The sequence below is a fragment of the Lithobates pipiens genome, unplaced genomic scaffold (genome assembly GCF_037356315.1).
Source record: "Lithobates pipiens isolate NorthernLeopardFrog02 unplaced genomic scaffold, aLitPip1_a1.2 Scaffold_19, whole genome shotgun sequence".
NCBI classification, from domain to species: domain Eukaryota; kingdom Metazoa; phylum Chordata; class Amphibia; order Anura; family Ranidae; genus Lithobates; species Lithobates pipiens.
The window spans coordinates 582501921-582514353 of record NW_027507764.1 but is presented as its reverse complement, the minus strand read 5'-3'; the positions used below and the strand labels follow the sequence as shown (position 1 = coordinate 582514353).

Genomic DNA, 12433 nt, shown 5'->3' with positions numbered 1-12433 from the left:
TCTGTATTAGAAACACAAAAAAAAAAAAAAAAAAATGAGGCAATTGTTGTGCTATATAAACACTTATAAAAACGAACACAAGGTAAGATGAATCCATCACACATTATTCTTCTTCAAATAAAAATTAGTAAAATATTGTGATGAAATATCCAAAATACAAGTCCTTTTTATAAGTGAATAAAAATTAAATGCGTCTGTGAAAAAGTCCTTTTTAAAACAAAGTGCAGCATATATGATGACTGTATATCAGTGAACAGGAGTAAAGTGCTGGTGACCACTTTCTGCAATGTAGTGCTGGTGATAGGTGGCTTCTTGTCCTCTGTGATAGCGTGATATATGGGTGTCCCCTTACCTTACTGCTGTAAGAGAACAGCATGTAAATATATCTCTCATATGGAAGTGTCCCCCTGGGAAACGTCCCAATCTGGAGTCTCCGGCTCTGCTGGTGTATGTTTCCTGTTTGAAATCGTCCCCTCTTAAAGTGGTTGTAAACCCTTACAAACCACTTTGACCTACAGGTAAGCCTAGATTAAGGCTTAACTGTAAGTCCAAGAAATATCTCCTAAACCTACACGGTTTAGGAAATATTTACTAAAAGACAGTGACAGCTGTCTACGGCGCATGCGCCGTAGATAGCGGCGCGCAGGCACACTATCGCCGTTAGCAGCATGTAATCGCTGCTCTGGCGCTGCAAGTGGCCGGAGCAGTGATACCCGGAATAAGATGGATGCGCCAGACTACAGGGGACAGCGGTAACATCGCTGACACATAATGGGCTACTATGCTGCTTTACCTGATGGGTTTACTTCCTCTATCTCCCTGGTATGCCTGGAATGGGTGAACCTCGCAAATAATGCATAGGGGAACGTAAGGAACAGGAGGGATGCTCGATAGTGTAGTCATTTAGCAAAAAAAAGTATTTATTGGTAACAACAAAGTAAAAGACAGGTATTCACATTATTAAGTATCAAACTGGCAACAAAAAACAAACAGCGAGCTCGCCCACGTCACTTCCCAACGCGTTTTTGTCAGAGTCACATTTTACTTTGTTTCCAATAAATACTTTTTTTCAAAACTACTACACTAACAACAAAGTAAAACGTGACTCTGACGAACATGCGTCAGGAACACTAGATACCGGAAGTGACGTGGGCGAACTCGCTGCTTGTTTTTTGTTGCCAGTTTGATACTTAATAATGTGAGTACCTGTCTTTTACTTTGTTGTTACCAATAAATACTTTTTCTAAATGACTACACTATCGAGCATCCCTCCTGTTCCTTACACCCCCCCCCCCCATGCCTTATTTGCGAGGGTTCACCCGTTCCAGACATACCAGGGAGTTAAGAGGGGACGCCGACTGCAAAAACAGGAAATGTACACCAGCAGAGCCGGAGACGCCAGATTGGGACGTTTACATAGTAAGGTTGAATAAAGACACCAGTCCTTCCAGTTCAACCTGAGCGAGTGTCTATAATTGTCCCCATCCCTGTACATTGCACACTCACATCAGTCCCTACCCTCAAGGAGCCCACAATCCAAGGTTCCCATTCATATACTAGGGGCCAATTTTGGACAGAAGCCAATTAACCTACCTGCATGTCTTTGGAGTGTGGGAGGAAACCAGAGTACCTGGAGGAAACCCACACAGACACAGGGAGAACATGCAAAATCCAGGCAGGTAGTGTCGTGTTGGGATTCAAACCAGTGACCCCGTTTTACTGCTAGGCAAGAGTGCTAACCACTACACCACTGTGCCGCCAGGGGACACGAAACGGTTCCATATCAAAGGCATACTTACATGCTGTTACCTTACAGTAGTAAGGTAAGGGGACACCCATATATCACGCCATCACAGGAGGACAAGAAGCCACCTATCACCAGCACTACATTGCAGAAAGTGGTCACCAGCACTTTACTCCTGTTCACTGATATACAGTCACCATATATGCTGCACTTTATGTTTTAAAAAAGGGACTTTTCCACGGACACATTTCATTTATTTTTATTCCCTTATAAAAAGGACTTTTTATTTTGGATATTTCATCACAATATTTTACTACTGTTTTTATTTGAAGAAGAATAATGTGTGATATAAAAGTTAACAGAAGGTAAGATGAATATATGCGTTTATATACCACAAGAATTGCCTCTTTTTAGCGTCTCTAATACAGAGCACTTTATCCAATATAAAATGTATGCACATAATTTATGCCCAGCGCAGCACTATCTTTATTTTATCTATAATACCTGGGTTCTGACATGTTCCTCAGGGTTTGCAGCAGTACTCGCTGTATCTACCTGGTTGGTGCAGGGATATCATTTTATTACATAAGGTAGTTCATGTTGTCGTGGCTGGTGATATCTAATGTAGACTCCAAGGTGTCTGAAAAATAGAAGTAAATACATGGTAGATAACCATAGAGGTGTAGATAGGAAGTGAATGGTGACAACCACTTGGAAACAGGCATTGAAGGAAAGTGGTGGGTGTGTGTACTAGCCATAGGGTGAGCAACATAGCCAAGTTGCAGGGGGATTGGAAAGGTGGAGGAGAGGCGAATGTGTATAACATCCCAGAATGACTGGGAGATAAAGTAATAGTGTGGAGACAAAACAGTTATAGCACCACAGAATGTGAGAAAAAGTACCTGTGCGATTCCAATACGAGAGTGTAGAGCAGGCTTTCTCCACGCAGAGGAACCCTTGAAATAGTTCTCCGGTCTCGGGGAACCCCCTTCTAAAAATTAGAAATCTACAACTCATGATACATTAGTGTGATGGTCAGTGGGAAGAATGGTCCTTACACTTGTGGTCAGTGGGAAGAATGGTCCTTACACTTGTGGTCAGTGGGAAGAATGGTCCTTACACTTGTGGTCATTGGGAAGAATTACCTCCTTACAGCTAAAAAGATCAATGGTGTGAGTGGGAACTTATCTAAGAGGCAAAAATTGCCCAATGCTGAAGGAACCCCTACAACCTCTGGAGGAACCCTAGTTGAGAATCACTGGTGTAGAGAGCTGCAACCACCCACAGCTGAGACAGCCAATCCAAGTGGGGATATTTGTAGGCAGACTATCCGCCCCGGGGGGGGGGGGGTCCACCCACCAGCGTCCCACTGGCATGGTATAATTGGAGGACCACTTCCGCCCCAGCAGGATCCGCCACCCACAATGGCGATAAAACACAAGCCAAAACTGCGGCGCAAGCGTCACACAGTTACTATGTTTTATTTGAATTTGGAGCAATATCGGCAATGGTACCACACGTCTTTCTATGGTTTGATGTTTACCTTTTGTTGTATCTGACTTTATACCACTACAACCTTTACTGCAATACCTATTTCGGCTACATAATGTCATGTCTATGGTTGTTACCCTCCCTAGCGGTAATTCCGAGTCTGGCTCGGGTTGGGATTTTAGCAACATAAGCGGTAACCCTGAGCCAGACTCGGGATCGCATCGCTGGATACAGGGAGAAGTTACTTACCTTGTCCCCTGGATCCAGCGATGTCCTCCGCGCTGTGTGATCGAGCCGTCCTCCGCTCCATTCACACAGTGCCGAATGCCGCCAAGCTCCGTTCCCTGCAACGTTACGGCGCATGGGAGCGGAGATCGGCGCCAAATTCAAAAATGTAAAAATACACAAAACACACAGTACTGTAATCTTACAGATTACAGTACTGTATAAAAAAAAATTACACCCCCCCCCCCCCCCCCCCCCCTTTGTCCCTAGTGGTCTGTGCAGTGCCCTGCATGCACTTTTATATTATAAATACAGTTTTTTCTGCCTGGAATTTGGAGATTGTCCATAGCAACCAGAAAGTGTCCCTTTTTCAGTGTTTTAGGATTTGATTACATTATTGAATATTTTTTTTTATTATATTATGAACTTTATCATACCCGGGATGTGTGCTAGACTCTGGTTTGAACAGATTTAAGAGAGTTATTCCTAAGAATTACAGGACTACAACATAAAATGCCAAATTCCCATGCAAAATAATTGTACCGCTTTCAGCACCTAAATCCAGAACTAATCATACCGCCGGGGAGGTTAAATAAATGACTTTTCTACATCCGGTTACTTTTTGTGCCTCATCTAAATTCCCAAACTCCCCCCCCCTCCTTTGTACCGACCAAATATAGGCGCCCCTTTCCCCACCGAAGTGCTTCATTTAAAGTCCCAACTTTCCTTTTTCATTGGTTATCAGTTCTAGGCATTTTCACAAAATTTGTCTGTAGCTTTCAAGAGGGGAGACAGAAGAACGGACGTGTCACATGACCAGAGCCAGGAAAGGCACTCCCTTGTCTCTCCAGGAATCTGTACAGAGCTTGAAGCCAAGTCACAGGCATCCCCCCCCCCCCCTGCCTTGCTCTGAGAATTTCCTATTGGACAGCTGGCACAGAAGTCTAGGGGTACAATAATTCCAATGACAAGTTCTCTATTACCTCCATCTCCTGTGTCGTCATCATCATCCCCAGACTCCATGGAGCACTCCCCTCTTCCCTGTCCTAATCTCCGGACAACCTACTCTTCCTTTCCCAATCAACATCCCCGGCCTCCCCCAGAAGCTTAGCCTTCCTTTTCCTCTCTTCGCCCACAGAGAACTCACCCTTATCTATACCGCTATAGGACTTCGATCAGTGTCCTCCTCCAGAGGACTCACTCTCCCCTAATACCATCCCTGACCTTCCTCGAGGACTCACCCTTCCCTCTCCTATCATCATCCTTGGCCTCCCATGAAATACTCACCCTTCACCATCATGCTTAGCCTCCCTAAAGGGCTCACTCTTCCCTCCCCCATCATCATGCTTGGCCTCCCATGGAATACTCACCCTTCACCATCATCATCCTTGGCATCCCTAAAGGACTTGCACTTCCCTCTCTCCTATCATCATCCTTGGCCTCCCATGGAATACTCACCCTTCACCATCATGCTTGGCCTCCCTAAAGGACTCACTATCTCCCCCCCCCATTAAATACTCACCTTTCACTATCATCAGGCTTGGGCTCCCTAAAGGACCCACCCTTCCTTCTCCTATCATCATCCTTGGCCTCCCATGGAATACTCACCCTTCACCATCATCATGCTTGGCCTCCCTAAAGGACTAGCTCTTCCCTCTCCTATCATTCTTGGCCTCCCATTTAATACTCACCCTTCACTACCATCATTCTTGGCTTCCCTAAAGGACCCGCTCTTCCCTCTCCCATCATCCTTGGCCTCCCCTACCAACCTTGACCTTTTAAGGAATACTCACCCTCTGCAATCATCATCCTTTGCCTCTCCTGAAGGATTCATACTCCTCTATCATCTCACATTTCTTTCCCCCATCATCATCATCATCATCCCCCTTTGCCTCCCACAGAATTCTCACTCTCCGCTATCATATTTGGCTTCATAATTATCCCCGGCCTCCCTCAGAGAGCTCATCCTACCCCCAACATCATCTTTGGCCTCCCCTGGAGGATTCAGGCTCCTCTATATTCATCTTTGTCATTCCCAGGTAGACTCACCTTCCCCTCTCCTATCGTCATCATCCTTGGTCTCCCTGAAGGACTCGCCTTACCTATAATTATCTCCGGCCTCCCCCAGAGGACTCACCTTCCCCTATCATCATCCTCAGCCTCCCTGGAGAGGACTCATAGTTACATAGTAGGTGAGGTTGAAAAAAAAAAAAAAAAAGACACAAGTCTACAAATCCAACCTATGTGTGTGATTATATGTCAGTATTACATTGTATATCCCTGTATGTTGACTCACGCTCCTCTATTCTCATCCTTGGCCTCCCCCTCATCTATTACCATTCCTGGTCTCCTCCATCAACCTTGACCTCTAATTGAATACTCTATCATCATCCTTGGCCTCCCGTTGGGGGATTTATACTCCTCTATCGTTCTCTTTGGCCTCTCCCAGAGGACTCACTTTTCCCTCCACTATCATCATAACACTTCAACTCCCGCAGAATGCTCACCCTCCACTATCATTCTTGGCCGTATAATTATACCTGGCCTCCCCCCAGAGGGCTTACCCTTCCCAAACATCATCCTTGGCCTTCCCAAGAGGACTCACCTTGCCCTATGGTCATCCTTGGCCTCCCTGGGAGAACTCGCACTGCTCTATCCTCATCTTTGAACTCCCCCTGGCAGACTTACTATCATCATAATCCCCAGCTTTCTTCAGAGGATTCGCCCTAACCTCTCACCATCCTTACCCATCCTGAAAGTGTCACCTTTCCCCATCGTCATCTCCTGGAGGACTCGCACTCCTTTACTCATCACCCCTGGCCATCCTGGAATACTCACCCTTCCCTCCCCCATTATCCTTGGAAGGCTCACCCTCCTCTATAACCATCCCCGGCCTCCCTCAGAGCACTCACCCTTCTGGGCCTCTCTGAGGGAGCTGCTCACCACCGTCCAAAACTTCTGGGCCTCCCGCTCATCATCGAAGTTAAAGGTCATGCAGGTAGAGGGATCTTCCAGGACGGTCAGATGGTGACACAGCGGGGTCCTCCGATCATACGTGACATCTCTTAGCCGGAACTCCCCCACAATCTGCAAGAGAACAAGAGACGTCAATTCCACCCAGAACCAGAACCTCAGTGTTTGGTGGATGCCGGAGACTCTTCTATCCCTCAGAGACTATGGGTGAGATCTGTGCACCGAATGGAATAGGACACCCAAAAATGGGGGAGGGGTGCCTAAAACTCCCAGGTATGCAGGAGCAGAGCCGGGAATTACAGCAGGGAGATCTCACATGAAGGCAATCTGTATAACAAGCTGAAACTCCACCTATAACTGCTGGTGGAAACACCTGGGTGACCCCGAGAAGAGAAGCAGTGAGGAGGAAGAGAAAGCAGAAGAGAGCTCTACCGCAGCTTCCCCCCCACCACAAACATGGCCGCCCCCGAGAACAGAACTTCTATTCAAAAAGGAACTTCATCTTTCATGTTTTGGGTGAGGTGGGGGAAGGGAACATGGTGTGATCAGCTGCCTGTGTCCCTGGAGGAGAGATTACAGGAAGTGAGAAGAGATCCTCGCAACAGGAACATACACAGCACAATGGAAGCCGTGACAACGACACGCTCCCCCCCCCCCCCCCGCCGAGACAACGCCACGCTCCCCCCCCCGCCGAGACAACGCCACGCTCCCCCCCCCCCCCGCCGAGACAACGCCACGCACCCCCCCCCCCCCCCGCCGAGACAACGCCACGCACCCCCCCCCCCCGCCGAGACAACGCCACGCACACCCCCCCCGCCGAGACAACGCCACGCACACACCCCCCGCCGAGACAACGCCACGCACACCCCCCCCCGCCGAGACAACGCCACGCACCCCCCCCCCCCGCCGAGACAACGCCACGCACCCCCCCCCCCGCCGAGACAACGCCACGCACCCCCCCCCCCCCGCCGAGACAACGCCACGCTCCCCCCCCCGCCGAGACAACGCCACGCTTCACCCCCCCCCCCCCCCCCGCCGAGACAACGCCACGCTCCCCCCCCCGCCGAGACAACGCCACGCTTCCCCCCCGCCGAGACAACGCCACGCTTCCCCCCCCCCCCGCCGAGACAACGCCACGCTTCCCCCCCCCCCGCCGAGACAACGCCACGCTTCCCCCCCCCCGCCGAGACAACGCCACGCACACCCCCCCCGCCGAGACAACGCCACGCACACCCCCCCCGCCGAGACAACGCCACGCTTCCCCCCCGCCGAGACAACGCCACGCTTCCCCCCCCGCCGAGACAACGCCACGCACACCCCCCCCGCCGAGACAACGCCACGCACACCCCCCCGCCGAGACAACGCCACGCACACCCCCCCCGCCGAGACAACGCCACGCTTCCCCCCCCCCCCCCCCGCCGAGCGAGACAACGCCACGCTTCCCCCCCCCCCGCCGAGCGAGACAACGCCACGCTTCCCCCCCCCCCCCCCCGAGACAACGCCACGCTTCCCCCCCCCGAGACAACGCCACGCTTCCCCCCCGCCGAGACAACGCCACGCTTCCCCCCCGCCGAGACAACGCCACGATTCCCCCCCGCCGAGACAACGCCACGCTTCCCCCCCCCCCCCCCGCCGAGACAACGCCACGCTTCCCCCCCCCCCGCCGAGACAACGCCACGCTTCCCCCCCCCCCCGCCGAGACAACGCCACGCTTCCCCCCCCCCCCCGAGACAACGCCACGCTTCCCCCCCCCCGAGACAACGCCACGCTTCCCCCCCCCCCCCCCCCCCCGCCGAGCGAGACAACGCCACGCTTCCCCCCCCCCCCCGAGACAACGCCACGCTTCCCCCCCCGAGACAACGCCACGCTTCCCCCCCGCCGAGACAACGCCACGCTTCCCCCCCGCCGAGACAACGCCACGATTCCCCCCCGCCGAGACAACGCCACGCTTCCCCCCCCCCCCCCGCCGAGACAACGCCACGCTTCCCCCCCCCCCCGCCGAGACAACGCCACGCTTCCCCCCCCCCCCGCCGAGACAACGCCACGCTTCACCCGCCCCCCGCCGAGACAACGCCACGCTTCACCCGCCCCCCGCCGAGACAACGCCACGCTTCACCCGCCCCCCGCCGAGACAACGCCACGCTTCACCCGCCCCCCGCCGAGACAACGCCACGCTTCACCCCCCGAGACAACGCCACGCTTCCCCCCCCCCCCCCCGAGACAACGCCACGCTTCCCCCCCCGCCGAGACAACGCCACGCTTCACCCGCCCCCCGCCGAGACAACGCCACGCTTCACCCGCCCCCCGCCGAGACAACGCCACGCTTCACCCGCCCCCCGCCGAGACAACGCCACGCTTCACCCGCCCCCCGCCGAGACAACGCCACGCTTCACCCGCCCCCCGCCGAGACAACGCCACGCTTCACCCGCCCCCCGCCGAGACAACGCCACGCTTCCCCCCCCCCCCGAGACAACGCCACGCTTCCCCCCCCCCCCGAGACAACGCCACGCTTCCCCCCCCCGCCGAGACAACGCCACGCTTCCCCCCCCCGCCGAGACAACGCCACGCTTCCCCCCCCCGCCGAGACAACGCCACGCTTCACCCCCCCCCCCCCCCCGCCGAGACAACGCCACGCTTCACTCCCCCCCCCGCCGAGACAACGCCACGCTTCACTCCCCCCCCCCCCGCCGAGACAACGCCACGCTTCACTCCCCCCCCCCGCCGAGACAACGCCACGCTTCACTCCCCCCCCCCCCCCCCGCCGAGACAACGCCACGCTTCACTCCCCCCCCCGCCGAGACAACGCCACGCTTCACTCCCCCCCCCCGCCGAGACAACGCCACGCTTCACTCCCCCCCCGCCGAGACAACGCCACGCTTCACTCCCCCCCCCCCCCGCCGAGACAACGCCACGCTTCACTCCCCCCCCCCCGCCGAGACAACGCCACGCTTCACTCCCCCCCCCCGCCGAGACAACGCCACGCTTCACTCCCCCCCCCCGCCGAGACAACGCCACGCTTCACTCCCCCCCCCGCCGAGACAACGCCACGCTCCCCTCCCCCCCCCCCCCGCCGAGACAACGCCACGCTCCCCCCCCCCCCCCCGCCGAGACAACGCCACGCTTCACCCGCCCCCCGCCGAGACAACGCCACGCTTCACCCGCCCCCCGCCGAGACAACGCCACGCTTCACCCGCCCCCCGCCGAGACAACGCCACGCTTCACCCGCCCCCCGCCGAGACAACGCCACGCTTCACCCGCCCCCCGCCGAGACAACGCCACGCTTCACCCGCCCCCCGCCGAGACAACGCCACGCTTCACCCGCCCCCCGCCGAGACAACGCCACGCTTCACCCGCCCCCTGCCGAGACAACGCCACGCTTCCTCCCCCCGCCGAGACAACGCCACGCTTCCTCCCCCCGCCGAGACAACGCCACGCTTCCTCCCCCCGCCGAGACAACGCCACGCTTCCCCCCGCGCCGAGACAACGCCACGCTTCCCCCCCGCGCCGAGACAACGCCACGCTTCCCCCCCGCGCCGAGACAACGCCACGCTTCCCCCCCGCGCCGAGACAACGCCACGCTTCCCCCCCGCGCCGAGACAACGCCACGCTTCCCCCCCGCGCCGAGACAACGCCACGCTTCCCCCCGCGCCGAGACAACGCCACGCTTCCCCCCCGCGCCGAGACAACGCCACGCTTCCCCCCCGCGCCGAGACAACGCCACGCTTCCCCCCCGCGCCGAGACAACGCCACGCTTCCCCCCCGCGCCGAGACAACGCCACACTTCACCCCCCCCCCGCCGAGACAACGCCACACTTCACCCCCCCCCCGCCGAGACAACGCCACACTTCACCCCCCCCCGCCGAGACAACGCCACACTTCACCCCCCCCGCCGAGACAACGCCACGCTTCCCCCCCCCCGCCGAGACAACGCCACGCTTCCCCCCGCGCCGAGACAACGCCACGCTTCCCTCCCCCCCCACAGGGGGGACCCCAGGACACGCACACCCCCCCCACCGCCACCAGGGACAGGGGGGACCCCAGGACACACACACACACCCCCGCCACCAGGGACAGGGGGGACCCCAGGACACACACACACCCCCGCCACCAGGGACAGGGGGGACCCCAGGACACACACCCCCGCCACCAGGGACAGGGGGGACCCCAGGACACACACACACCCCCGCCACCAGGGACAGGGGGGACCCCAGGACACACACACACCCCCGCCACCAGGGACAGGGGGGACCCCAGGACACACACACACCCCCGCCACCAGGGACAGGGGGGACCCCAGGACACACACACACCCCCGCCACCAGGGACAGGGGGGACCCCAGGACACACACACACCCCCGCCACCAGGGACAGGGGGGACCCCAGGACACACACACCCCCCCGCCACCAGGGACAGGGGGGACCCCAGGACACACACACCCCCCCGCCACCAGGGACAGGGGGGACCCCAGGACACACACACACCCCCGCCACCAGGGACAGACCCCAGGACACACACACCCCCGCCACCAGGGACAGGGGGGACCCCAGGACACACACACACACACCCCCGCCACCAGGGACAGGGGGGACCCCAGGACACACACACACACCCCCACCACCAGGGACAGGGGGATCCCAGGACACACACACACACCCCCACCACCAGGGACAGGGGGGATCCCAGGACACACACACACACCCCCGCCACCAGGGACAGGGGGGACCCCAGGACACACACACACCCCCGCCACCAGGGACAGGGGGGACCCCAGGACACACACACACCCCCGCCACCAGGGACAGGGGGGACCCCAGGACACACACACACCCCCGCCACCAGGGACAGGGGGGACCCCAGGACACACACACACCCCCGCCACCAGGGACAGGGGGGACCCCAGGACACACACACCCCCGCCACCAGGGACAGGGGGGACCCCAGGACACACACACACACACCCCCGCCACCAGGGACAGGGGGACCCCAGGACACACACACACACCCCCACCACCAGGGACAGGGGGGATCCCAGGACACACACACACACCCCCACCACCAGGGACAGGGGGGATCCCAGGACACACACACACACCCCCACCACCACCAGGGACAGGGGGGACCCCAGGACACACACACACCACCAGGGACAGGGGGGACCCCAGGACACACACACCCCCCCCCCCCCCACTGCCACTAGAACAGGGGAGCCCCCAGGGGACACACACACACACCCCACCACCAACCGGGGACACAGGGGGCCCCAGAACACACACCAGCTACCACCACCCGGGGACACAGGGGCCCCCAGGACACACCCCCACCGCCACCAGGGACACAGGGGCCCCCAGAATACACACGCACACCCCACCACCAGGGACACAGGGGCCCCCAGGACACTCCTCCCCAACTCACCGTGTTGTGGCTCGGCCCGCGGGCCGGGTTGCGCACAGCCAGGCGGAAGTCTCCGGGGTTCTCGGGCTCCACACTGAGTTGTAGTTGAAGTTCCTCCCGAGAGTCCCCCGCCCCCTCCCGCCAGGCCAAGACCGACACCAGCACTGTGGGCAGAGGCTGAGAGGGGCCCCCACCCGCCATTATCGTCCTCCGGGGCCCCCTGTGATCGGTTGACAGACCGGACACTTCCGGATCCCGGGAGAAACACAGCGACACCTGCCGGACACGGCGCGGTACTACACCGCCCGTCCAATACAATGACGGATCCTATGGATCACAGCCAGAGAGAGAGAGGGAGCGCCACCTGCCGGCCACAGCTCGGCACTACACCATCAGTCTATTACAATGACGGAGATTATGAACCATGGTCTGAGAGAGGCGCTCCATCTGCTGGTCATACTTTGTACTACACATCAATACGATACAACAGCTGAAATCAAAGAGAGAGAGTCTGAGCGCCATTTCCCGGCCACAATACGGTACTGCACCCCCTATACAGTGCAATGATGACACAACAACTACTATGGTTACCCTACTATCACTACCTG

General features: G+C 57.7%; 1 protein-coding gene across 1 annotated transcript in view; it reads right to left on the bottom strand.

Annotated features, from left to right (window-relative positions):
- RBCK1 (RANBP2-type and C3HC4-type zinc finger containing 1) overlaps positions 1 to 12097 on the bottom strand; it is a gene marked incomplete in the record, with an annotated part of 94376 nt that extends 82279 nt beyond the window's left edge. The window contains 2 exon segments of the mRNA XM_077493493.1: positions 6373 to 6547; positions 11847 to 12097. Of these exon segments, the coding sequence (XP_077349619.1) occupies positions 6373 to 6547; positions 11847 to 12026 (355 nt within the window).
- Between the last annotated feature and the right edge of the window lie 336 nt (positions 12098 to 12433).